The following is a 27,971-nucleotide window of genomic DNA, read 5'->3' as shown; positions in this document are numbered from 1 at the left end:
GGTAGGAAGAGAATGCAGTTGGACTGTTTATTCCCCAGGCTCTTTCTTGATGGCCAAGTATTGGCAGTGGCTGTGTCCCTCTACTGAAGACCACAGCTCTTATAAAGCCACTCTCTTCATACTGTTCCCTCTTCTTGGCCCTTCAGGCCTAGAGGGGTAATGGCTCCCTGCTGTTACTATCTCTAGGGTGCGACCCCATCTCTTGTTCCTATACTCTACCCACACTTTTCTAAATAGGCTCTTTATGAAATGCTCCCCAGATTACTCAGTTTGAGTGTGCCATCTGTTTCCTGTCCAGACCTTGATGGATAAACCTTGGTGTTTTTAAACTATATCCTAAGCCCCTAGCGCAGAGATTGGAACATTCTAGGTGCCCAGTAAAGGTTAGTTAGATCAATACATTAATGAACTTTGATTAGGATAGTGGAGTGGTCCAAAGGACATAGGTAACTCAGGTATAAGTCTGAGTATCATTAGTTCTAGGAGGACCAGTCTGGTAGATGGAACACCCTAGGGCAATGGGGTAGGATTTTGGGAGAACAGGATTCAGCTTTCAGAAAAGAGCTGGCAAAAACTGAGTAAGGATAGTATTTAAGATCCTAGTCACAGACTAGGGTTCAAGCAGGGCCCAATTATGTGTATTTAAGGCCAGAAAAAGCAGCAACCCAGAGTTCAACTTAACCATTGGGGTTTTGAGGGGGAAAGAGTATCCTGACTGGTCAACTTAATGTCTGGGATCTATGGTGAAGGGATGAAGGAGTCTAATTCACTAGGCTAGCATAGTTTGAGGACTCTAAAGTATTCATTCATGTATGATATTTATTGAGCTCTTTGTTCTGATTTTGGCACTCATTAAGCAATCTTCAGGATCTCACTCAGTTTCCATCATCTTCCTTCTTGGGGAAAGAATACACAAAGTAGCCAACAGCTCTGTTTTTCAGTATATAGCAATGAGGGGCTGTGAGTGTGGGTGTTAAGGACACTGGTATTAGAATCAGACATACTTTATATAAGAATCCCAACTTGACCAGCTTGGGCAAGTCATAACCTTTCAGAGCCTCTGTTTATTTAAAAAATGAAGGTGATGATACTACTTTACTCACAGTGTTGCCATGAATGTCAGATAATTCATGTAAAGTACTTAGAATGTCTCTTGGCATATAGTAAATATATAGTAAATCATTTTTAGTTAGTTTGTTTATTTATTTATTTATTTATTTATTTATTTAAGACAAGGTCTTGCTCTGTCACCCAGGCTGGAGTGCAGTGGTGCCATCACGGTTCACTGCAGCCTCGACCTCCCGGGCTCAAGCGATCTTCCCGCCTCAGCCTTTCAGGTAGCTGAACTACAGGTGTGTGCCACCAGGCCTCACTAATTTTTGTGTTTTTGGTAGAGACGGGGTTTCAGTATGTTGCTTCGACTGGTCTCAAACTTCTGGGCTCAAGTGATCTGCCTGTCTCTGCCTCCCAAAGTGCTGGGATTACAGGCATGAGCCATGGCGCCCAGCCCCTAGTTTATCATTTATATGAACGTATATCTTTTTGATTTATCATGGGTCAATCCCTTGGAGTCTGATTAGTCCTACAGCAACACATAAAATTAAGTTTCTAAAAGTGCAGAACTGAGAAGGAGCCCCACGACCTGTGGCAGCATCTTCATGGTGCTACCGCAGTCTTTCCTTGCCACATTTCTGGGCCAATCACTAGCACTGGCCAGTGGAGAACAGTTATCTATCCCCTGGGCTTCCCCAGCCTTTGTGTCTGTAACAGTGCTTATCACTTTTTACGTGTCTGTTTTCCCTACTGGACAGTGAATTATGTGGAGGCAGGGCTAGGCATAAGAGTAAGGGCTCAGAAATACTTGATAGTTTTTTAAAATAAAATTTCATTTGCACACATCTTCCTAGGACCTCAGCTTCTTATGAAGAATAAGCTGGGCACTTCATTCAGGATGTTGGGGCACCTGCTTTTCTCCTCTTATTCCAGTCTCTATTTCTTCCATTCCCAGACACCTGCCCCCTGCTCTGAACAAGTGTTGGAAAGCAAATATGGCAGAAATAAATACCATTCAAGCAGTGCCTACACTGCAGGGAGCCCATAAAAGGAGAAGTCCCCTCTAAACTGGAGATCTGTTTATTCTGCAATTAGCAAAAGGTCAGTAGGCCTGGTATAGAATCCAAGTGTTACTCTGCTGTGTTAGCAAGAATTGTGGGGTTGAGACGTTATTGCTGGGGATTTGGAACTTTTATTATGAATTCCAGGAAACCAGAGGTTTCTGGGTAATACGTGAATCACAGGAAAGTACTCTGCCATCCTTTGACCAAAAGTTAGCTCCTTTTTGGCGATATAACAAGGTCAAGAGGTCATGGGAGCTCTACTGGGTTACCTTAAAATGACCTCTTTTGAGGATGTAACAGATTATTAATCGGGAGCCATATCAAGGAGCTATGGCTAGGGTGGGGCAAGCCTTCAACCTTTGATTTAGGAGCTGGGAATTTACAGTTCTCTTTTGTCTGCAGAGCCCTAAATTTGCTTAACATAACTCTAATAGGAACATTTGTTTAGCTGTTGCTCTTTTTATCATAAGGAATCATGGGATATCATCCATTCCAGAAAGTTTATTGAACACCTACTATGTACCAGGTATTGAGCTAGGGTGCATACACACAAATAAATAAGACTCTGTCCTCAAGGTACTTAAAGTCTAGTGGGGCACACAGACATGAAAACAAAAAGATACAATCAATTGTCACAGGTGACATGATGGAGTATGTTTGGGGCATAGTGAGACCTAAAGATAGGAGTAGCCCACTGTAGCCAGGTAAAGAGTGAGGAACAGGAAAGGCTTCATAAAGGAGGTGGCCCATTTCAACCGTACAAATAAAAAGAACCATTTCAATAAGAAAAGTGCCTCCCTAAGATTCACTCACACTTGTTTTGGCCACAGCATCTTTGATTCTGCATTTATTTGAGCCCTCTTCTACTGACTTAGATCTATCTACTTGTACTTTGAAAATTCGTTTTGAAGTCTTAGTTGTAAGATTGTGCATCTCAAATTCATTGAATTTGCCTTTGAAGCTAAAATGCTGATGCTCTTCTATTCCTCAGTTAATGCACATATTTGGTTGCTTGACAACGGAACATTTCTGTACTACCTGTGTCATCCCAGACCGGAAACTTCTTGGAAGAGGAATCCCTTTGTTTTTACAAACTGCCTGATAAGCTTTGAAAGCTTATTTCAAGAGATGCATGCTGGGAGGTGAGGGATGAGAAAGTATTTGGGCTGCAAAGCCCAGTTCAGAATATCTTCCTCCTAGCACCAAACTGCCTCAGACTCTCAGTTGCATTTCTTACCTGCTGCAAGCCAGGGAAGTTCATATTACCACAGCCTTGACATTCCCTCTCTATTGATGAGAATGAAAACCAGAGCTGCATCTCTGTTTCTATTTTTATTCCTGGGTCTCTCAAAATGTTTTCTCAACAGCAAGTCACAATTCCTGTGATGAAGAAAGCAAATGCAACTGTCTGTCTGTCTGTCTGTCTATCTATCTATCTATCTATCTATCTATCTATCTATCTATCTATCTATCTGTCTTTCTATCTGAAGTCAAATACCTTTTATAGTTTCTGAACCTAGCTTGGTATCTTCCTTAGAAACTAACCATTCCACACAAGCTGGAACCCTCGGTGTGATGGACTTCTACAGGCCTTTACAGCTGAAGCGCTCTTTGTCTGATTTGAAAAACTAGATTATCATTTAAATATTCTCTTTACACATGTCCCTCAAATAGATCATAGCTATATTTTCTTTAGCATGTGGCTTATAGCTTGATGATCTTGGAAAATATTCAAAAGTAGCACATAACAGGTATTGCAACCGAGGGATGTTTCCAAGAGAGTGACTGGCCAGAGCATCTTCTAGGATACTTCCTTTTTAAAAAAAAGTTTTAGAAAAAAACTTAATTGACAAATAAAAAAAAAATGTATGTATTCAAGGTGTACAACGTGAGGATTTGATATACATTTACATTGTGTACTGATTACTGAAGTCAAATTAACACATCCATCACTATCTGTAATTGCCATTCTGTGTGGGGAGGTAGGGTGAGGACACTTAAAATCTGCCCTTTTACCAAATTTCAAGTAAACAATCCAGTGTATTATTAACTATAGGTACCAGGCTGTACATTAGATTCCCAGAGCTTGTTCATTTTATAACTGAAGGTTTGTACCCTTTGAACAACATCTCCCCATTTCCCCAACCCCCAACCTCTGGCAATCATTGTTCTATTCTCTGCTTCCATGAGTTCAACTGTTTTAGATTCCACATATAAATGCCATCATACAATATTTGTCTTTCTGTGTCTGGCTTATTTCACTTGACATAATGTTCTCCAGGTTCATCAATGCCGTGGCAAATGGCAGGATCTCCTTTTTTAAGGCTGAATAATATTTCATTGTGTGTGTGTGTGTGTGTGTGTGTGTATATGTATATATATACACACACATATATATGTATACAATCTCATATATATATGACATTTTCTTTATCCATTCATCCTTCAATGCATGCTTAGGTTGTTTTCGCTGTTGTGTATAATGCTGCACAAACATGGGTGTGCTGATATCTCTTTGAGATACTGATTTCATTTCTAGGATCCTTCTAAGCCATCCCACTGATGAATATTTGTGCTTCCTGTACATGTTGAATGTAAGCTAATTTAATTTTACATTAGCCTAATAATGACTTTCGTGATAACAAAAGAGAGTCAGTGTAAGGAAAACAAAGCCGTTGAGCACTAAGCAAGAAAGTCAGCGTCCATTCTTGTTGTAATCTAACTTTGTAGTGAGTAAAAGGTAAATAATAAATCGAGAGAAATTGTCACCGATTGATCCTAATAGTAAGATGTCAAGTGATATGTTTCAGAGAGAGAGAGAGAGAGAGAGAGAGAGAGAGAGGCAGAGAGAGAAAGAGATCCCCTCTTTGTGTTTACCATTTGCAAACTACTTGAAAATCTGCCTCAGCAAAATCTCATCTATTTGGACTAATGGGGGTGGGGGCAGGCAGACCAATCTGAATTAGTGACAGGTTGGAATTCTGGAATGTTTTAAAACATGCCCTTTTATTAGTTGAAGTCTATGTGTACCATAACTCAAACTAACTGCTCACAGTGGTTCCCAAGAGAGATACTCAGAGACTTGCTTTCATGAATAGATAAGACCCATTTGTTATTAGCAGTATTCACTGACTCATAAACAACGTGCTAAAGTCCTTAGAAACAGTTTGTTCCTTTAAGATAAAAAGACATTTGTGATGTGATTTAAAGAATCCTGCCCAGCAAACTTTACCCTCATGGAGAATGCAAAGATCTTTCTCTCTAGAATCTCACACACACAGTTGGTGGCACCTGAGGGACTGAGGTATGACTACTGATGGGGTAAGGTAAAGGCGGTTCACCCTGATGTCTCTATTAAGAGATGCATAGAATGTAAAGTTGGGAGAAACATCCTATCCCCACCCCAGCCTCTACTGGTGTACTTCTGGCAGCAGGAATGGAGACCACTACCTCTGGAGGCTGGTCAGTACTAATATTTGGAAATGGTTTTCCTTGACTCTCCATTACTTAATGGGCAGACAGCTCCTCTAAGTCTGTGAGTGTGGACTTGCTACATCAATATGTGTTGTCTCCCCAGCCTCCTCTACTTGGGTGTGAAAGGGGGAAGTTGATCTTTGTTACCCACCCATCTCCTTTCTTCTCCCACTGCTTCCTCTCTCATCTTGGACCCCCATAATAAAAAAAAAAATGCGAGGCTAACTGTTAGCTAGAAAACAATCTTGTCTGTTTCTGGGTTCTTTGTCTATTCATAAGGAATTGCGGAAGTTCCTAATCCTTAAAGAACCAAAAGAAAGAGCTAAAATTTCAGAACATATGACAAGCAATGGAGTTGATATATTTTTGAGAAATGAATCACCAACAATATTTAGTCAAATCACACCGTGTGGACAGCCTGCCCTCCGTCCATCCCAAAATGCACTCACCTTTGCTCTGTTGGGTAATGTAAATATTCAGCTGCCTCTCCATATCTAGGCTGAATGTTTGTCTTCTCTTGTCTGTATGGCCTTGACATGCCTGGCCACATCATGAAGGGTCTGTATTACAATGTAAACTCCAGCAAAGGGTTCGCGTTTGTTAATCTTTGTACAATTCTCGAAAAAAGAGAATGTTTAATAAGTGGCTTTAAAAATTTTCTAATTGTGGCAAAATACACATAACATAAAATGTATCATCACAACCATTTCTAAGTATACGGTTTAGTAATGATAAGTATATTCACATTATTGTGCAACCAATGTCCAAAACTGTTTCATCTTGCAAAACTGAAACTATACTCATTACACAGTAACTCCCCATTCCTCCCTCCCCTCAGTCCCTGGCAAACCCCATTCTACTTTCTATCTCTATGAATTTGACTACTCTAGATAACTCATACAAGTGGAGTCATATAGAATTTGTCTTTCTGTGACTGGCTTATTTCACTTAGCGTAATGTTCTCCAGGTTCATCCATGTTGTAGCATGTGTCAGAATTTCCTTCCTTTTCAAGGCTGGATAATATTTCATTGTATGTATATACCATATTTTGTTTCTCCATTCATCTGTTGATGGACACTTGGGTTGCTTCCACCTCCTGGCTACTGTGGTTAATGCTGCTATGAACATTGACATACAAATATCTATCTGTTTGAGTTTTTGCTTTCAATTCTTTTGGTAATATACCTATGAGTGAAATGGCTGGATTATATGTTAATTCTGTTTTTATTTTTGTTAGAGACGAGGTCTTGCTATGTTGCCCAGACTGGTCTTGAACTCATGGGCTCATAACTCTATTTTTTAATTATTTGAGGATAATGATGTTTTTCAATGAGACTGAGAAGGAGAAACATAAACTATATGCATTATTATATTACAGTGTCTCCCATTTCCCCACGTATCTATTGAGTACCTATCATGTACTTAGTGCTGTTTCTAGCAGGACTTGGGACCCTACGGTTCCTTCTTTTCTGTCACTAGACTCTGACCTCCATGGGGGTAGATTTATATCTATTTATTTCTTCTTTACTGTTGCATGTCCAGGACCTAGGATAGTGCCCAGCATTCAGTCATTCCTTTGTTCAGCAAATAATTACTGAGTATCTAGTATGTACCACATACAAAGTGATTATGAAAGTGATTATGAAAGTCAATTAAGAAACCAATGTTTCTTTTCTGCTTGGCTAATGGGCAGAGTTGATGAAAGGAGGCAACAAGGTCTTTTCTGATCACTTTGTGCCCCATCAGCTAAATGTTAACAACCCCTTTACTTGCAAAGGAGGATGGGGGTAAATTTAGGACTGGAAGAGAGCAACTCAGCTAGAAGAGAAGATCAGTGGAGGCAGAAGCCTTTTCCAACTGATCCTGGATGGACAATTGCTTATTCACCAATACTGAAGACATTTTTTAATTTGGAGGAGAGCAGAAAGTAGCGCCTGGTTATCCACATCAACTGTTTATTTTAACAGGCCACAATCAACTCCTGCCTGAATTTTTTCTTTTTTTTTTTTTTTTGCTTTTTCACTTTTGCCTCAAATTTGGGTGCAAAGGTGGGGAACCACTATTGTCTAAGCAGCAACTTCAAATTAGAAGACTGAACAAACTCACCCAAATGTTACCTGGTACCCAGTTAATCCCACTTAGTTCAATAAGGTGGTATTTACAGAATACTCTCAGGACTCTCTGGAGTTCACAAAATGGTGCATTCAGTTAACAATGTCCATTTAAGTCTCCTCCTTTAAACTGGCATGAGATATGCTATTGGAGAAATTCAGCAGGTTAAGGGGCTGGCAGGAACTGTCTAGGATTCCTTCCAGTTAAGCCCTCAAAGGCATTTTGCAGTCCCACGCTGGCCCCCAATATGCCAGTGTGGGACTGCATGCTGTGAACATATGACAAGCCCTTCTGTGAGCCCCAGAGATTGTTTTTTTCTCCCTTCTCCCTTCTGAGCCCCAGAGATTGTTCATGTCTATCTTTCTACTTTAAAACCACTGCCACTTACCATTTCTTAGAGTCCTTTTCATCTCCAGACTGGCCTATGTGGTAGGATGTAATCTTGCCAGCTATCCTCTTCTTGCTGTCCTCCCAAATAACACTGATACGATGGAGATAATAAAGTTACAAATATGGGAAATAGTTATACACACTTGAGACATTTCACAAAAGTTCCTGTAATCAATGTCTGTGCTTCTTTTGATTGAAGGTACTCTGAAGCTGGAGTAGTCTGCTCTCTTTTATCAGTCTTCTAAGGAGAGTGGTGCTTCTTATTGCTTATAGGCTAAGGCTACACTAATTAGCCTAGCATTCAAGGCCCTCTACAAGCAGACTATGGTCTACCATTCCATTATTATCTCCTACTCATCTTCCAGTCCACACAAACTGTCTGCTCCCATCAAATGGTCTACTAATTATTTTCCCCCAAACTATTTTCATTCCTATTTCCTGGTCTTTGTTCACATTAATTCCCTCAAGCTCTCTACCCTTTCTTTGGGGCCTGGAGCCCTACCTTTTGTGACCACCCCAGCCCTTGGAGCAGAATGGCTCCCTCCTTGGAATTCCAATAATCCTTCTAGTCTGCACCACTTCTCTAGATTTAACACATGGGAGTATATGTGTGTGCATGTGAGCCTAAAAGCAGGCACAGTTTTATATATCTAGGGCTAACACGTGCCACACACTGAGTAGGGACTCAGTAAACATTTATTTTTTAATGATGATGTCATGTTCTTGAGGCCTGTTCTTTCTTTTCCTAGGTAATGTTTACTAACGTGAATGAAATGCTGCTGAGACTTGCTCATGTTTTTTAAAAAGATGAAGATGGTGATGACTCAGTGGCAAGACCTTTTGGCAGAAAATTCATCTTGAAAATACTTGTACTATCCTAGCAACACACGTGTAACAAGGGGAAACTGCCAGAACAGTCCTAATATAAAAGCAGGGCAGATTGTAGGATTTTAATAGGCAGGGTTCTCTTTTCTCCTTTCTCTCTTTCTTTTTCTTTCTTTCTTTCTTTCTTTCTTTCTTTCTTTCTTTCTTTCTTTCTTTCTTTCGTTCGTTCGTTCGTTCGTTCGTTCTTCTTTCCTCTCTTTTTCTTTTTCTTTCCTTCCTTCTTTTCCATCCTCCCCCCTTCCCTCCCTCCTTTCCTTCCATTCTTCCTTCCTTCTTCCCTTCCTTCCTCCCTTCCTTCTGTCAAAGTAATTAAACACTGGAATGAGCTACAGCGGGAGATTATTGAGAAAATTTGAACAATTTACTCATTCATTCGAAAGAAAACTGGGAGGCAAAGTAAAGGAAGGGGGAAAAGTTTAAGTATGAGGGATTTGGCATTTATCCATAGAAAACAAAGGAAGGCAGATAAAACCTTCCTTCTTTCCTTTCTACCTTCCTTCCTTCCATACGTTTTGGTCTCAACTCTGTGTGGCTTCCCCAGCAGGATGAAGAACCTTGTGGTAGGTGGGGCTCCTTCTTCACTGTGTTGTGGAGCTGTCAAGCAGGCCAATAAAAATTTAAAAAGGCACAGATGTTTTTCTCTGTGAAGAAGTGGTTGAAACAGTTACTGAGTAACTGTTTCTCTTAATGTGGATATACCTTCAGTCCCCAATAGACCCAAACAGGCCAACAAATTTAGCTCTTAAATACTTTACCCAAAGGAGTGCTGGGGTGACCGGTGGAAAAAGACCTGCTATTGCCTCAGGAGTTGGAAAAAGACAGACTCACACAAGTGGCAGGACAAGACATAACAGAACAACAACAAAAAAAAAGCATAAAAAGTTACTGAAGGGAAAACAAGGAAACAAAAATTGAAATAGTAAAGAAACACTAACTACAGAGGAAGCAAGTATGGAAATTTGTCTGTGATTACGTTCTTGGAGAAAAGTATAGAAAATGTGGTATAAAATACTTTAGTCCCAGAAACACCTATTCTAGAGCTATTCACTTATAAAATAATTTTAGGTGTTTAAGACTAGAAATCTGGGCTGGGCGTGGTGGCTCACACCTGTGATCCCAGCACTGTTGGGGTGCCGAGGTGGGTAGATCACGAGGTCAGGAGTTCGAGACCAGTCTGGCCAACATGGTGAAACCCCATCTGTTCTAAAAAAACACAAAAATTAGCCTGGCATGGTGGCAGGCGCCTGTAATCCCAGCTACTTGGGAGGCTGAGGCAGGAGAATCACTTGAACCCAGGAGGGTGGAGTTTGCAGTGAGCCGAGACTCTGCCATTGCACTCCAGCCTGGGTGAAAGGGCAAGACACTGTCTCAACAACAACAAAAAGACTAGAATTTTTTTTTTTTTTTTTTTTTTTTTTTTTTTTTTTTTTTTTTTTTGTAGACTGTGGCCCAGGCTGGAGTGCAGTGGTGCTACCTCTGCTCACTGCAAGCTCTGCCTCCCGGGTTCACGCCATTCTCCTGCCTCAGCCTCCCAATGTAGCTGGGACTACAGGCACCCGCCACCACGCCTGGCTAATTTTTTGTATTTTTAGTAGAGGCGGGGTTTTACCATGTTAGCCAGGATGGTCTTGATCTCTTGACCTCGTGATCCACCCACCTCGGCCTCCCAAAGTGCTTGGATTACAGGCGTGAGCCACCGTGCCCAGCCAGAAATCTGTATTTTTTAAAAAAATAGAGACAGGGTTTCATGTTGTCCAGGCTGGTCTCAACTACTGGCCTTAAGCAATCCTCCCACCTCAGCCTCCCAAAGTGCTAGGATTACAGGCGTGAGCCACCGCACCCAATTGAAATTTGTATTTTTAGTAAGTGCTTCTGCTGATTCTTAAGATCTAGTAAGTTTGGGAAACACTAGCCTGTGACATAGTAGAAGGAGTTTCATTAAAGTGCAGAAACAGCAGCAAATAATTTGCTTGAAAGGCAATTCATGCAACAGGAAAAATAAGAGGGGAGATAAAGATTGAACATTTGAAATAGGAGAATAAATAATTATATTCTCTTTTGCACCTCTTGCTCCTGAAATAATTTAAGGCAGCAATGTTATAATATTAATAATGAACATATCTTGAGTGCTTACTGTTGGCTTGACACTACACGTGTATTTTCTCATTTAACCCTCACAACAACCCCATGACTACTATTGTTTTCTCCATTTTACAGATGAGGAAAATGAAAGGTTAAGATAGGAAAGGGTAGAGCAGGAAGCCAAGCGTTAAGTATATTAGTCCCCAGAGTCTCTGCTCTTGCTTCACTATATTGCTTCCAAACATCAAAACAAACCAGAAAACCAGAAAGCCCAGAAACAACATGAAAGCCAAAAAGCACAACTAAGTGTAGAAATTTGGATGATGGAAAAATAAAGGAAGACAAACAGGTGAAGCTGGGGTGAGGTCCTGTGCATTGATTAGAAGGGAGGGGACACGCATTCGGCTGTGGGCTTTCCAACAGCCAAAGCAAAAAAGGAAGCGTGTCTTGATTCAGGGTATCTGCAAGATAAAAGCAAACCCGCTTTTTAGAAGAAACATAGCAATTTCTGGCAGAATTTTCTGGGAGAAATGACCCTTGTAGTACTTCAAAAAGAGGAGAAATGATTCTATTGAAAGGATTTGAAAGGATTTTTTTTCAAAGAACTTTACTGTTCATTAATTTTTTTAAAAATTGGGCAAGCAAATGTTTTGAAAAGGAAATCATTTAAATATGGATGATAATATTATTCCCTTGTAAATATGTTTTACAGTTCACACTTTTATAATAAAATAACTGCATGTGGAGTTTTTGTCCTTGGAGATCTTAAAGAAAAGAGTGGCTATTCCTCTGGCTTAGATGCTTGAAGGCAAGGACGGGCTTAAGGGGGCCCCTTCCAACTCCGGGGCTGCGATTCTATACTTCTGTAGCTGTGCAAACACTTCTACCTGGGGCAGCTTAACTAGTCTTAAACCTAAAGACTCAGCCACAGCGATGGCAATGAATGCTTCCATTGTGGAAATCCTTTCTGATAAAATAAATGTTTAAAAAACACACACACAGACAATAAAACAAAACCTCCTCAACACTTGGGATTAAGACACACCCAAGTAAGACATTCGCAGAAACAAAAGTTGTACTTAGTAAATGCTTGTCACTGGGGATGGAGAGTCAGCACTTAGGCACCACTCATTTAACTCTGAGCGCGTTTGCTGAAGTCCTTTGTGTCTTAGATGTCAAAGAAATCTTTTCTAAGGGCGCCATCAGCACCACCTCAGGGGTGATGTTTTAAGCCTAATGTGAAAAAGAGAGCTTCGCTAAAACTTCTTATATGATTAACACGGCTGAATGCCCTTTATGACAAAGCATGAGGAGTGCAAATAAAATTCTCTTCAGGAGAAGACCTTCTCCCCCACTTTTTTTTTTTTTTTTTTTTCTGAAATCATTTCTTAGTAATGTAGCACAAGAAAAGAACGTTCACATTTAGGGTTGGGGGAGGAAGCCCAGGGAGGTATAACTGTGCAGTTGAAACTGACCAAACTCATTACCAATTGGGTCAAATGGCTCAGAGGAAGCTCCCTTGCTGAATGTTGTCAGACTGCAACCCATAAAAGGTGAGAATCAAGTTAACATCATTGTGTGCATTAGGAAATGTGGTGCGGCAATAGGTAATACAAGCACATTGGTCCTTTATAGACTCTGTTGGGATCTTTGGCCTTCTGGCTAGCATAGGGCGTCCAGGAAGAAGGCATACAGGTGGCTTCTCTAAAAAAGAACTGGCCGGGTGTGGTGGCTCACACCTGTAACCCCAGCACTTTGGGAGGATGACCTGGGTGGATCACCTGAGGACAGGAGTTCAAGACCACCTTGGCCAACATGGTGAAACCTCGTCTCTACTAAAAATACAAAAATCAGCCAGGCATGATGTTGGGTGCCTGTAATCCCAGCCACTCAGGAGGCTGAGGCAGGAGAATCACTTGAACCTGGGAGGCAGAGGTTTCAGTGAGCCGAGATCCTGCCACTGCACTCCATTCTAGGTAACAGAGCGAGACCCTGTCTTAAAAAAAAAAAAAAAAAGTAAAACAATTAAAAGAAAAAAGAACCGAGGTGCTTGCCTCTGCAAAGAGGGGCATGGTTATGTCACTGTCAAGTGAAAGACTTCATCCTTGCCACAGAAGGCGTCACCCTCTAGAGGGCTTGATGGACTGCTACCCGACCAGGTTTCCCCTTTATAAACAGAGTCCAGCCTTGGCCTTATCTCCTTGATTCTAAAATAGCTCGTCAATTTAATAGCATTCAGGTTGTTTATGCACACACAAGACCCTTTGAAAATAACCCTTTTCATGTCGCCAAACAGGCATTTTGAAATCAACTAATTGGATGGTTGTCTGAATTCAACTCGTTGTTTTAAAAATAACCAGTTGTTCCACTGAATTACATTTTTTTACCCCCAAGCCAATTGGTGTGTGTAGACAGAGTTTGAGTCAATCCAGATGGCTGGCTGCATTTTTGACTTGAACTGACTGACTGGATGTTTTGTGGTCAGATATATACAGCTCTTGATAGCCACTGGGGAAATGGAGTAGAAGGAAGGAAGGTGTAGGAAAGTTAGGAGAAATTATATCAACAAAAGTTTCCATCTTGAGTGCTGTGGATCAAGACATTTTCTGCAATCAATCCTCCCCCCTCCTCAAAACACACGCACGCGCATGCACACACACACACATGCACGCACACACACACACATAGTTAAGAAAACAGAAATAAAGTAATAACATCCCTCCCAGCTGGCTCTGCTCACGGCTGTGGGTCTTTTCTTTCTTTCTCTCCATGAATTTCTTCGCTGCTTGGGTGGCCTGTGGAGGGATTCTGGCAACTCAGCTTCATGGATTTCGCTCCCTCTTAGGCTGACTTTTCCTTCCTGTGGGGAGCTCTCCTTTGAGGGGCTCAGTGTTCCTCTCAGTCTGCTAAAGGCAAAGCAGGAATGAGAGGGCTTCGGTCAGACCTGTACCCCATAATTCCAAGCATAAGGCCTGACGCTCACCCATGTAACCACTTTTCCTAAGGGAAGCTGGGAGTTTCCCATTACGTGTGTCACCAGTTCTCTCTACACAGACAATTACTGGTACATTCTGAGAAATTCAGAGTTTTGTACTATCTATAGTTCTCATAATTAGCTGTCAAATTCCACTGGCCTGAGGAAGTGCAATTCAGATGCTTTCAAAGGCTACTTCTTTCAGACTTACATTTTGATTTCTTCATTTACCTTACTGATAACATGATGAAAGTAGAACAGAGACAGACTTTCCTTAAATGACTTATCCTCAGGTTTTTCACTTGTGAGCAAGAAAAGATTCCCTGAACATTTAAAATTGAACTGTAAGGGTGATCTTGAAAATGTCTTCCACTTTTATTTTCACAAATTCTGAATGAACCGTATGACACAAACTCATTTTTCTGCTGCCCACATTGTACCTTTTCTATCTGTGCAAAGGTCACTGTTTGCAGTGAAGAGAAGAGCACAAGAAATATTCCGAAGTTTGGCCTGTTTATATTGTTCTCAACTTTTCTCTCTCATCCAGTAAATCTCAAATTGGCATGTTTTTCATAACGTGTCATTTTTCCTGCCTAGCTTTTTAAGGTGAGTATTGATTCCCATGAGCCTTCCATAGACATCTGGATAACATTCAAAGTTTTTGCCTATGACATTTACGTTTTAAAGCACTGCCACATGGCTTGTTGGGATTTTTTCTTTTCTTTTAGACTTGGGGCATGGTCCTGTCTTCATTGCTGACCTGCTATGCGACCTTGGGATCATCACTTCATCTCTCTCAATCTCAGAGGCTTTCCCATCAATATTATGGGGGTAATAATACTTGCTTGCCTGGTCTATCTGATAGGGCTGTTGGAAAGAACAATCTGATAAGGTATGAGGAAGTCCTCTGTGAGAAATAGGAAGTTTTAAACAAATACAAGAGGTTCTGAAAGGAGACAATTTAACTGGGATTATTAGGTAGTCCTGGAAATTTGGTTCTTCCTTCTCAGATTAAGAGGTTTGTTATCAGGTCCCCAAATTTGACTATGTGTAATCATTACTGTAATCCCTGTTTGCTGAATTGAAACACCCCAAAAGATCAAATTCTAAGGAAAAAATGGTATGAGTAGATATACTGCCTAAGATTTGAGAATCAATAATATTAATATAGGGATAAGGACACTTGGCAGGCTTGATTTTTTTAGAGTTAGGGATACTATGAATATGTTAAAGTGCATCAGTATAATGCATTCTATTTGCAGCAAAACTAGGGTGAGAAATAGAGATCTCTGGATTTTAGAATTATGGCTGCTTCAGGTGTGAATACAATACTGCTCATAGGCTGGGTGAGGTGGCTCACACCTGTAATCCTAGAACTTTTGGAGTCCGAGGTGGTCGGATCACTTGAGGTCAGAGTTCGAAACCAGCCTGACCAACATGGTGAAACCTGGTCTCTGCTAAAAAAAAAAAAAAAAAAAAACAACAACAACAACAAAAAACATAAAAAAAATTTAAAAATATTGCTGGGCATGGTGGCAGGTGCCTGTAATCCCAGCAATCCCAGCCACTCAGGAGGCTGAGGCAGGAGAATCGCTTGAATCCAGGAGGTGGAGGTTGCAGTGAACTGAGGTCACGCCATTGCACTCTGACCTGGGCAACAAGAGCAAACTCTGTCTCAAAAAACAAACAAACAAACAAAAACAAAACAAAACAAAACTGAACTGCTCATAGAACGATATTCTGATCTTTTTATCTTAATGAGAACTAAACCTTTTTTTGTGTGAAAATACACAGAAGAACAGTAGGTGATTCCATCCTTCATTCTTTGATGTTTCTCTTTAACTGACTCATCCTTGAGTGGTGTAGGGCATTTGATAAACCCCAGATGGTTTAGAAGCACACAGATAATATATCTGCTTTATATTATCATCTTGTCTAGCTGCTTGCATGTGACTAAATGACCTCTTTGCCATAGGAGAAGTTACACCAAGGAAGATGAACTTTCCCTTCCATATGCGAGATAATTGTTTTCCCTCCACGCCATAGAGTATTAGCTGAGAGACTGACATTGTTTCTTTTTACTGGGAAATCATTAGCCTTTTGCCTCTGAAGAAGAGTCACTTCATTACCTAGTACCAAGCAGAAGAAAAGAAAGTAAATATGGCATGATATTTCCGTAAGGTGATAAATTAGAAAAGGTATGAATATATGAGTTTGATGGTAAAGTTGAAAACTGGGGTAGATCTGGCTGTAAGCTCAAGTTTGAAAACGTTTTTTCAGAGGTGAATTTGAGCTCCTGTAGTTACGTCCAGGAAATATGAGCCATTACTAAGATCTGGGAATTGAGGGTAAGGCCAAAAGAAAAAAAAAAGTCTGGAAATGTAATTGTAATTGGGGAGGCCAAATGACAGAGGTTAAGCCCTGGGAAATGGAAAGGCAAATTGGTGTCTGAGAATTCCTGGGCCCGTGGCAGGTCTCTTGCTGGACCCAGGCCATCACTGAACACTGCTTAGCTCCCGTAATCTCCACATGGACCTGTTTTAAGGAGAAGCTGGAGGAAGACTAAGCAGGAGTCAAGAGTGTGAAGTTAAAGGAGACCCTTTGAGGGCGTATGCCTGCCTTCAGACTTACAACTCTGCAAACCTTTGGTAATCTGGAACTCCCAAAAGCTGGCATTGTGGCAAACCTGGCAATGAACTCACAACTAAAACCTCAAGATCTCAGTCATGTCTGATCACTCTGGAGGTTAAAATCAAACTTGGCTAAGGACCATGAGGAGGAGAATTTTGCCCTCATCACTGTATCACCAGTGCTTAGAACACAGTGACTGCTGAATAAATGTTAGTAATAAATGACAAAGAAAGAAACAAGTAAATAATGTTTGTTAAAACAAACAAAAACCAAACCTGGCTTTGATGGCCTTTAAAAGAAGTAGCCTTAAGGTTCACACAATAATGTGAATACCTGCAATGTGCCAGACACTTTACCTATATGATCTCTAGTTCCCTCAAAGATGTTGCAAAGTTGTATTTTTCTTAGCATACAGAGAAGCTGTACAATGCATTGTAATATATGTGTATTATCACGTGGATATATATATATATCCATCCATTCATTGACCAAGATTAAGTTTAAAAAAATTGTGGTAAGAACACTTAACATGAGATCCCCCCTCTTAACAAAATTTAAGCATATTATACACTATTGTTGACTATGGGTACAATGTTGTACAGCAGATTTCTAGAGCCTATTCATCTTGCTTGACTGATACTTTATGTCCTATTCTTCCTTACCCCCAGTCCTTGGTAAACACTATTCTACTCTATGTATCTATGTATTTGACCATTTTAGATACTTTATATAAGTGGAATTGTGCAGTATTTGTCCTTCTGTGCCTGGCTTTTTTCACTTAGCATAATGTCCTCCAGGTTCATCCATGTTGTCACAAATGGCAAGATTTCTTTCCTTTTGAAGGCCAAATAGTATTCCATTGCATGTATATACCTCATTGTCTTTTTTTTACAACTTCTATCATAACTTCAGGGTTACATGTGCAGGATGTGCAGGTTTGTTACATAGGTAAACGTGTGCCATGGGGGGTTGTTGTACAGATGATTTCATCCTGTAGGTATGAAGCCTAGTATCCATTAGTTATTTTTCCTGATCCTCTCCCCCCTCCCATCTTTCATCCTCCAATAGGCCCCAGTGTGTGTTGTTCCCCTCTGTGTCCGTGTGTTCTCATCATTTAGCTCCCACTTACAAGTGAGAACATGAGGTATTTGGTTTTCTGTCACATTGTCTTTATTCATCTGTCCATTGTCATTTAGGTTGTTTTCACATGTTGGCTATTGCGAAGAACTGCAGCAATGAACAGGGGGGTGTTAGTATCTGTTTAGGATCCCGATTTCAATTCTTTTAATGAATACCCAGAAGTGGGATTGCTGGATCATATGACAGTTCCATTTTTAATTTTTTGAAGAGCCTCCATACTGTTTTCCATAGCAGCTGCACCATTTTATATTCCCACCAACAGTATGCAAGGTTTCCAATTTCCACATCCTCACTAATACTTGTGGTCTTTTTGAAGGTTAAGTTTTTAATCCTCATTTTCTAAGTGAAGGCTTAGACCGATAAGGGTGCTTGCCCAAGGTTATCTAGCTGGTAAGTAATAGAGTTGGAATTTGGACCCAGGACTATCTGACTGTGGAACTTATGTCCATTCCACAACACTGTGCTGGCTCTTGTGATCACTGTGTTGCAACATAAGTTAAAGCAAGTCAACTGGAGAGTGAGTTGAAATAGCTGTTATTGAAAATGATTGCTGTTTAACTGAGGTTAAACCAAAGGAATGACCTAGGAAGGGCTACTTTGGCCTTTGATTCCAGAATTACAGTTTTTAAAAAGCAGATTAATGCAGGAGAGCATGCATCTGTATATGCTGAATCATACATTAAAGAGGAAGAGAAAACTCATTTCAGAGGATTTGTTGTTATTTTTTAAAAATCAAATTTCATGATGTATAGTAGGCCCAATACAGACTCAGCTCATTGTCTCACCATTTTTGTATATTTACAACATTGCACAAAAATTGAATATGATAAAACAGAGCATCAAGGATAGGTTATATTAGATTTCATATGTATGCTTTGTTTACTAAGGCAGAGAAATAGGCAATACATTTCGGAAGGCTTTCCATAGAAGGGATTGACACAGGTTTTCCAATAGGAAAAAGTTAATAATAAATCTTCCTAAAACATTACTATAATCATTTCCAAACAATAAAATAATCAATTAGACCCCTCATACAGTGAGATTTAGATAAATATAGTATCTTACCTTTAGTATTTTATAATCTTAAAAAATCAATATCAAAGCCTTGGTTATTTAAAAATGTTAATGAATTAATTTTAAAAATATTTGACTTAGATTTCTAGAGATAAATAAAATATGATAGAGGTATGTCTGTTTATATCTCCACTCTTGCAAAACTGCTCACAACAAAATTACTATCTTGCTTATTAGGAGAAAATTTATTTATTCATTTATTTATTTATTTATTTATTTATTTTGAGATGTCTTGCTCTGTCGCCCAGGCTGGAGTGCAGTGGCATGATCTTGGCTCACTGCAACCTCCTCCTCTTGGGTTCAAGCGATTCTTGGGCCTAAGCCTCCTAAGTAGCTGGGATTACAGGCACACGCCACCATGCCCAGATAATTTTTGTATTTTTGTAGATACGGGACTTCACCATGTTGGCCAGGTTGGTCTCGAACTCCTGACCTCAAGTAATCCACCCGCCTCAGCCTCCCAAAGTGCTGGGATTACAGGCATGAGCCACCACGTCCAACCAGGAGAAAAATTAAATTTTTAATGTTATTATACAGTACTTTGATTAAGAAGAGCACTGATCAACAACTAATATTTCTTGAGCATCTCCTATGGAGCCATTACTGGGGTCTGTGTCATGAGGAATACATTTTGTCATGTCTTCAACAATGTGTACTGGGGGCCTACTGCATTCTAGGCAAGGTTCTGGAGGCTATATACAGAAATGGAAGATTCCTTCCCTCAAGGAATTCACTAACATAGAAACACAGATGGTCAAAGGTAGAAGGAATTTTAGAAAGCATGTAGTCCACCGTTCTCAATTTATAGTTAAGGAGGCTGTAGTTCAGAAATGTTAAGTTACTGATTTAGAGTCGCAATGCTCAGAGTGGCAAAACAAGAACTAGAAATGAGCTCTTTGACTGCTGGTCTGCCGTTCTTTTCATTATTCCAATCTACTTGGGAAGATGGGATACTCCCACATGAAACAACTGCTAACTTCAAAACAATACCAGACAAAAAACTGCTAACAAAACATATGGTATTAACCATACGTTTAACAGGAGTTAGGGAAGAACTGGAGACATCCAAGAGAGCGTAAATCTTCTGAGTAATGACATGCAATTTATTTACGGCAGGGGAGACTTGCTATGCTTCTGACATGTTGTAAGGATGAATGAGATGAAGGCATTCCAAGGAAGCAGTACTTCCCTCTGGATCTTATCATCTTGCTCTTAAAAAGATATGTTTTGGTACTCAGGCTAGTATCTCTTTCATTTACAACAGAAAACATGATATAAATTAGGAAGGAAATAATTGATAAAATAAAATATAAAGGTTATGGAGTTCAACCTCTGTTTGTAATTTATACTAAGATCTTCTGAGATGCACAACCTCATGTAAGCCACATTTACTCTCTTCTGAGTGTTTCTTGAATAAAAGTGAGCTGAAGAAGAAAAGCATTCTTATGTGATAATTTTTATAGCAGGAATATTTTAGCTAGAAATTTATCTTTAAATAAGTCACTTATTATTGGAAAGTTTTTATATGTTATGATCTTAATAGGAACTCTCCATGAATCGGGATGTGTGGACTTATTTTTGTAAAGAAAAGCATCACAGGGCTTCACTGAAAAACATTTACTAAGGGACTACTATGGACCAAAGTACTGTGCATATACTAGGGCGATGCTTCTCAAACCATCTGTAGTAAAATCAGCTTATTTTATATTATTTTTATTTTCTGACATGGACAAATACTTTGGGAAAACATCATGAAAATGATTTACTGGAAAAACTGAAAAAGAAATACAAAATATAAGGCCATTTTAAAACAATTATTTGACTCAACAGTGTGACCAACTCTTCATGTGCTTACAAGTGGCAGCAATATAAAAATGCTATAAAAGTTTCTAGGGGCCAGGTGCAGTAGTTCATGCCTGTAATCTCAGAAATTTGGGAGGCTGAGGTGGAAGGATCCCTTGAGTTCAGGAGTTCGAGATCAGCCAGGGCAACATTGTGAGACCCTCATCTCTGCACAAAATTAAAAAAAAATTAGCCAGGCATGGTGGTACGTGTCTGTGGTCCCAGCTAGTTTGGGAAGGGTGCTGAGGTGGAAGGATAGCTTGAGTTCAGGAGGTCAAGGCTGCAGCAAGCCAGGATCATACCACTCCAGTACAGTCTGGGCAAGACCCTGTCTCAAAAAAAAAAAAAAAAGTTTCTAAATGTTTACTTGGTAGCAGTAACAGATTCACAGACTGGTAGGAAACAGGGCACTGACCAGCACAGGTACACGGACTGCACTCTGAGTAGCACTGTACTACAGGGAGTACAGAAAAGAAGCATATGAATCCCTACTCTTTTAAAGCTCTCAAGTTATTGTGGAGATACATAGGAAAACATACATTTGCTGCACAATTTGGCAAGTGTAGTGGTCACCCCAATGTTGGTACCGCAAGTCAGGCAGCCCCTGGGCCTGGTTGGTAGGGTATGGAATGGCTTGGACCTGCTCTGTCCCTCTCCTTTAACTGCAGGTCTCAACCATACTGCCTCTCAAGAACACAGTTCTTGCCAGGCGCAGTGGCTCACGCCTGTAATTCCAGCACTCTGGGAGGCTGAGGTGGGCGGATCATAAGGTCAGGAGTTCGAGACCAGCCTGACCAACATGGTGAAACCCATCTCTACTAAAAATACAAAAATTTGCCAGGCGTGGCGGTGTGCACCTGTAATCCCAGCTATTCAAGAGGCTGTGGCAGGAGAATCACTTGAACCTGGGAGGTGGAGGTGGCAGTGAGCCGAGATTGTGCTACTGCACTCCAGCCTGGGCGACAAAGCGAGACTCTGTCTCAAAACAAACAAACAAACAAAACAAAACAAAACAAAACACACAGTTCCTAAGGGATAATGTTTATGGTGACTATAGAGTTACAGGTGGTGCTGGGGATGGGGTTTTCTTATGATATGCTACTTTTGAAATTCCACAAGACTTAGGAGTGTGGATAGAGTTTGAGAAGGGGAAGGGAGAAGTTATCAAAAATATGAGTTGTTATCTGTGATGGTGGCTGTTGATTTCCCATGATAAGTTGCTTGAAATTCATGGAGCTCTGGTGAGAGGAAAGGACCTTACTGGAAGCAAACACGTGAGATGTCAACTGTTGAATGCCAGTTGGCTTACTGGGGACCCAGGCTCCAGAGCATAAAGACCCAGAAAAAATCTTAGTGAAATTATTAGAGGTTCTACACATCGTACATCAAAACAGATATATTACATTACCTGAACCACTGTGTTTTTTGGTCCAAAATGATTCAAAGCAAAACAAAGTACGTGTGAATTGCCATGTGGCACATAAAGCCATGCCTCAGGCATCACCAGCATTTGGATTTAAAGCTACTGTGCTCTCAATCACCAAACTAAAACCCCTTAAATTTTTATAGAAAACCAAATATCCTATGCAAGAGACACAAAATGTTAGATTTACATACAGTGCATCTGCCCAATCAAAAAGAAAATCAATGGACTGGGATATGAAGAAATATGTTAGAAATCTACGTCAATATCCCTTATACAAATAAACACAGAATAATTTTTTATTTGTGGTAATCAACATGATGGTACAAATAAAATTTTCAGTAGTTTTTTTCAAGACTTGGACTCTGACTTACAAGAAGCTCAGTATATTTTGTGGATTTAGTGAGGGCAAAGCATAGTCCCTGGTCTGAGGAGAGGCTATCCATCCACAACTCACAATGCAAGCATCTCAGCAGGGTCTATTAATTTTCCATACACATGGAGCCAAATTCTGCTTGGGATTATTATGCAATTTTCAAAATGGCTCTAAGTCTTTCAACTTACAAAGTTACCATTTACATTGCACTGGCCTGCTGGCTGGGATGGATGAATGAACACTCTTTCCCAAAGGACCATAATTCATTCTCTGATCATAGCTTATACATTTGGGAGCATTGGGATCAGTGTGCCTGGCGCCTCCCCTCCCCTCTGCCCCACAAAGGAGTCATACACTGCAAGAGAAGGGGAGACAAAGTGGCTGTGTGCCATAGAGTGCAGAGGTGTGGCCAGGGAGGTGTTGACTGTGAGCAGCACCAGTCTAACATATAAGCAACTGTCTACATGATGTGATTTCAGGTGCACCAAAAAAGGCCTCATTGCCCCTCAGTTTAAACACTCCCTTCCCACTGGCGGATGCCTGGAATTCCACTGTTTTTAGAGCTCTGTTCCTTTGGTTTAAAGCTTTGATCCTGTTAAAATACTTGTACCCCTGGGTGGGCAGCCCCATTATAACCTATCAACCATATACACTGTAAACGGATGAGTTTTAAAGTTTCTTTTCTGAAAGCAGGTTTTGAGAGTGGAGTTCAGGGCAGAAGATACTGTGTACCTGAGGGATATGGGGAAAGGAGAACATCACCTGGGGGGCAAAGGAAACTGGGCCCAAGACAAACAATGTGTGCGTGTGTGGCCGCGTGCACGGCTGTGTATGAGCTCCTCCCATGGCGGCAGCTGTTGAACACCCTTTCTTAACCCTCTCCCAGAAAACTTGATTTATGCTGCTTTTGGAGCCATGGAACCAGACTCTCCTCCCAGCTACAGCAAGATAATAGCTGCTGGCTACAGCTGGGAATTCTCGAATTCTTTCAAACTGGAGACTAGGAGCGAAAGGTGAAGAAAAGTTCTTCTGGGCCTGCTGTGCTAGGTAGCCTTCCTCTGGGGTCCAAAGAGAAAGATGGGGCCCAACGATGTTATCTAAATGCTTCCAACTGGGCCTGAAAGCACAGAATCATGAATTGTCAAAAGTGAACACTGGCTCAATCAGCACATCCTTTTGTGTTTCTAGACTGATTGTTTCTCTTTGTCTCTACTAGCTGAAGAGTAAGGATGAATCACTGGCCTTACTTCTAACACAAGGAAGGGAACCTTGAAAGATAAGACAGTTGTTTATGTAAAAGAGGAAAAGACAACTCAGTCTTAATTCACAGTCGCCCATTTGGGCAGTATATAGTATGTGATGTAACAGATTGTATGCTTTGGTTAAGGAACTGGATTTTCATCAGTAAAATTCCAAGTTACTGGGTAGGCAGGGCGGACAGCTGCTCATAGCTTTCCTGCAAGCTTTCCTCCATGTCAGTTTCAGTGCCTGAAATTGTGCTATTAGAGTCATCGCTTAGGGAGTAGAAGGTTAGAAAGTCTTTGAGAGGCACTTATAAAAATGGAACCACTCCTTAAACCTAGCAAGTTTTATTAACTCTTACCTTAGGTTGGCTAAAAGCTCTGAAGTAGCCACTTGGAGGGGCAGCAGAAGCTTTTAGGCCAAAGAAATATTTTCCAAAACCTCAGGGCCAGCTTGCCTATGACAGCCCAAAGCCTAGTCATTCACATATCACCCCACACATTTTGTTATATCTTCATATTCCCATTACAATTAAATATTTTTCTTCAAACCAGTTCACATTTTTATTGAAATAAATGTATCATGGCACCAGCTACTTAGTTTTGTCCTAACAAAATCATGGGTTGGATGTACTAGTTACATATATTTTTTCTAATCCACCATTAAAATAAATATTTATTAAAATGAAAAGCAAAAACTTCATTGGTCCACTTCAGTTAACCCAGGGATTCACACACTTCACTTTGGAAAGCACTGACCTAGCTCATATAAAGTATATTAAATATAAAGGCATGTATTAAAAATAAGTCACATTCCCCTTTTTCCAGGTACTCAATACCCAGTAGTTGAAAACAACTGTTGCCTTTGTAGTTAGTTGCATGAGCTCTGGAAGATCATGAATTTATGGGAGGTCATGTCTTCCTCTGCAAGGTCATGAAATTCAATCAATGCTTGCCTTCCAATCTGCCCTTTGGTCACAGGGCTCCACAGGTGGAACATATCAAACTCACCAGCCAAATTATGACTCTTAATTGGTGTTTCTTTTAAAGTGGATATGTCATTTGTCAAATGTTCAATGCAGGCGCAGGCCTAGCCCCAGGCAAAATTATGAAGTAGGAGAAGAATGCCAGATACATTGGCCGCACTCAAATGTTTGTTGAAAAAAGAGTGAATGGGCCCTCCGTCCTTGACTCCTTCTCTCCCATCCCCCATATCCACTAGGTCATTATACCCTTTTAACGCTATATGCTAAATATCTCCAGTAATTTTTTTCCATTTCCAAATCTTCTCTGCTACAGGACTTTATCATTTCTTGTCTGAATTATTTTCACAGCCTCTGAACTGGTCTCCTTGCTTCCAATCTTTTTCCTTCTCCAAGCCATTCTCCACAGTGCTGCTGGAGAGATCTTTTAATCAGGCAAATGTGATCATGGCGCCCCCCTCCCCCACCGTGCTGAAAATTTCCTTAAGTGGTTCCCCAGGCTCCTCCACATGGCTTCAAGACTGCATAATCTGGCCCTTGCTTACCTCTCTCACCTTAGCTCTTCCAACTCCCCAACATGAAATCATTACTTGCACCTCCCATCTTCCAAATGGGCCATGCCAAGCCCTCTCCCCTCAGTGTCTTTGTTTACACTGCTTTCTTTGCCTCAGCACCCTTCTCCCCATCTGCTTGTCTCACCTAAACTCCTACTGGTCTGAGTTTAGGTCATCATCTCCGGCACGCTTTCTCCGATTCCCCCTCTTAGTAACCCTTAGAACTTTCTTATCTTAGCATTCACACAGTGGGTTAACATTCGACTTGGTTGTTTTCCCCATTAGTTTGCAGTTCTTTGAGGTCAGGTACCACGGGTTGGTTAATCTTTGTATCCTCATTGTCTGTTTGTAATCTACAGTGCCTGGAACACAGTAGGAGTTCAAATATTTGTTACCGAATGAATAAATGGATAAATGAACTTCCACCGTGACCTTCCTCTCTCTTTGTCTCCCTTCTCAGCCCATGGGTCCTGGAACACAACCTCCTCTCCCCTGACCTTGCACACCCCAGACAATTTCCTGGTGCTGAGGTTATCCCTCAAAACCTACTTTCACCTAGGTCGGAAACAAAACCTCAGATGACAAACTAATTCATGCAGAGGTGTTAAGTAATTTCATCATACAAATACTTATTGAGTTCTCTAGTGGAGTAGGGTGTGGAGGATCATGAAAAGAATCCATGCTAAAGATCCCTCCTTACCAGCATATAGGTAATGACCAAAATGTATTCCTCCTCGGCGAGATATTTGATTCTCAAAGAACTGGATTTCTAATGGTGAAATCTAAGCAGGAGAGGTGGGATTTGGGTGTAGAAGATCTTTCAAATAGCCTTCTACTCCATCTATGAAATAGGCTAGCTTTGGCTCAATAAATTTGCTGTGTAATGATTTTCTAATGAGTTAGGCTAGCTTTAAGCCCCTGGTTATTTCGTTGTAACTAGTTAGGCTTTGCCTCTTGAAGGGCCACCTGGGACTCTCGTGCAGTAGATTTTCTTTTAACGCCCCAGAATCAGGTGCTTTCTCTGACTTTGTGTGGCTCTATTGAATCAAATCTAGCAAGCCACAGGGGCTTTCAGACTTTTAAGATACAGTATTCAAAGGTGAGGCAGGCTGTGAAAAGCCCAGTGGTCCCTGGCTGTCCCTGAACGTGACTATTTGCGGGTTGGCTTTGAGAACCTGGTCAGAGCTGCGTTAGGAAAACTGTTCACGGGAAGCTCCTCAGAGAGTAGAATGAGGAGGTGGATTTTGTGTGAAGGAATACCTTGTGTGGCTCTGGTGGCCAGGAAAGAGCTGGCACAGGCTGAAAGAAGGCCTGTGGCGAAGCGGAGGGGCACCTAAGCCAGGGACCCCCACCTGCCCCCAGGAAGGATGAAAAGGAGGCAAAAATCCTAAAGGGAAAAGCCCTCCAGGCTGTAGGCCAATGAGCGGCGGGAAGGAGGAGTGAGGCTGGGGAACTTCTCCCAGAGCCAGTCAGAGGGGACGGCTGCTGGGAAGCCAATCAGCGCGCTCGAGCCTGCAGCCCCTCTGCAGTAGTTATGCCAGAGCGCCCTGTGTAGAGCGGCGGCGAACGGGCAGCTTGGCTCGGCTGCCGGGAGCCACCGCGCGCGCTCCGCACCCTCCTCTCGCACTGCCTCCGCCCGGTCCCCGCACGCGGTGCCCTAGTGGCCCCCGCCGCCCTCCACGCCGCGCCCCCGCACCCCGCAGGCTACCGGCTGCACAACCGCCGCCGCCCCCTGGCCGCGCGGCTCGCCTCGCCCCGCCCCGTCTCTCCTCGCTCCGCCCCACCCCAGTCAGCCCCGCCCTGCCCCGCGCCGCCAAGCGGTTCCCGCCCTCGCCCAGCGCCCAGGTAGCTGCGAGGAAACTTTTGCAGCGGCTGGGTAGCAGCACGTCTCTTGCTCCACAGGGCCACTGCCAGGCTTGCCGAGTCCTGGGACTGCTCTCGCTCCGGCTGCCACTCTCCCGCGCTCTCCTAGCTCCCTGCGAAGCAGGATGGCCGGGACCGTGCGCACCGCGTGCTTGGTGGTGGCGATGCTGCTCAGCTTGGACTTCCCGGGACAGGCGCAGCCCCCGCCGCCGCCGCCGGACGCCACCTGTCACCAAGTCCGCTCCTTCTTCCAGAGACTGCAGCCCGGACTCAAGTGGGTGCCCGAAACTCCCGTGCCAGGTGAGGAGGGGTCCCTTGAGCGTTCCCCGCACTCAGCGGGGAGCAAGGGGCGCGTGGTGGCCCCGCCGGGCTGTAGTCGTGCGCCCTGCAGCTGGGCACTTGGGAGTGGTCGGTGTGCCTGGGGCCTGGCTGGATCTACTGAGGGAGGGAGAGAGGGTGTGTGTGGACGGAGCCCACATACCCCAGTCTCACGCTGCTGTCAGGGAAGGTGTGAGCGGGAGGAACCGTGGGGATCGCCCTCTCGTGAGCGCCTGTTTTTTTTGGAAGGGCGAGAAGGTGGGAGCTATTTTCCCGGGTCTTTGCGAACTGGCGCCCCGCAGCCGAGCTGGTGCCTCGGGAATTTGCCATCCTTGCTCGCACATACGTGTCAGAATTTCAGCCTTAGCTGGACCACAGCTCCAGCCGTCCCTTCCCCAGCGTGCCCCCCATGCCCTCCTTTACCCAGCCTGGGTTTCCTAAGCCTGGGCCCAAGTGCAAGCAAAGTTGAGGACAGATTTCTGAATTTGCAG

The 27,971-nt window shown here is 42.0% G+C and overlaps 3 protein-coding genes across 6 annotated transcripts in view; 1 reads left to right on the top strand and 2 right to left on the bottom strand.

Annotated features, from left to right (window-relative positions):
* Positions 1 to 27,971, bottom strand: part of HPRT1 (hypoxanthine phosphoribosyltransferase 1) — a 1,139,661-nt gene that overhangs the window by 478,298 nt on the left and 633,392 nt on the right. The gene's annotated exons all lie outside the window — the stretch shown is intronic.
* Positions 1 to 27,971, bottom strand: part of CCDC160 (coiled-coil domain containing 160) — an 820,286-nt gene that overhangs the window by 217,027 nt on the left and 575,288 nt on the right. The gene's annotated exons all lie outside the window — the stretch shown is intronic.
* GPC3 (glypican 3) overlaps positions 27,050 to 27,971 on the top strand; it is a 455,763-nt gene continuing 454,841 nt past the window's right edge. Inside the window, exon 1 of the mRNA XM_050777318.1 lies at positions 27,050 to 27,462. Within this exon, the coding sequence (XP_050633275.1) occupies positions 27,288 to 27,462 (175 nt within the window). The 5' untranslated portion in view covers positions 27,050 to 27,287. The remainder of the gene's footprint in view (positions 27,463 to 27,971) is intronic.

Source organism: Macaca thibetana, chromosome X (assembly GCF_024542745.1).
Source record: "Macaca thibetana thibetana isolate TM-01 chromosome X, ASM2454274v1, whole genome shotgun sequence".
Classification (NCBI taxonomy): Eukaryota; Metazoa; Chordata; class Mammalia; order Primates; family Cercopithecidae; genus Macaca; species Macaca thibetana.
This window is presented reverse-complemented; position numbering and strand designations above follow the sequence as displayed.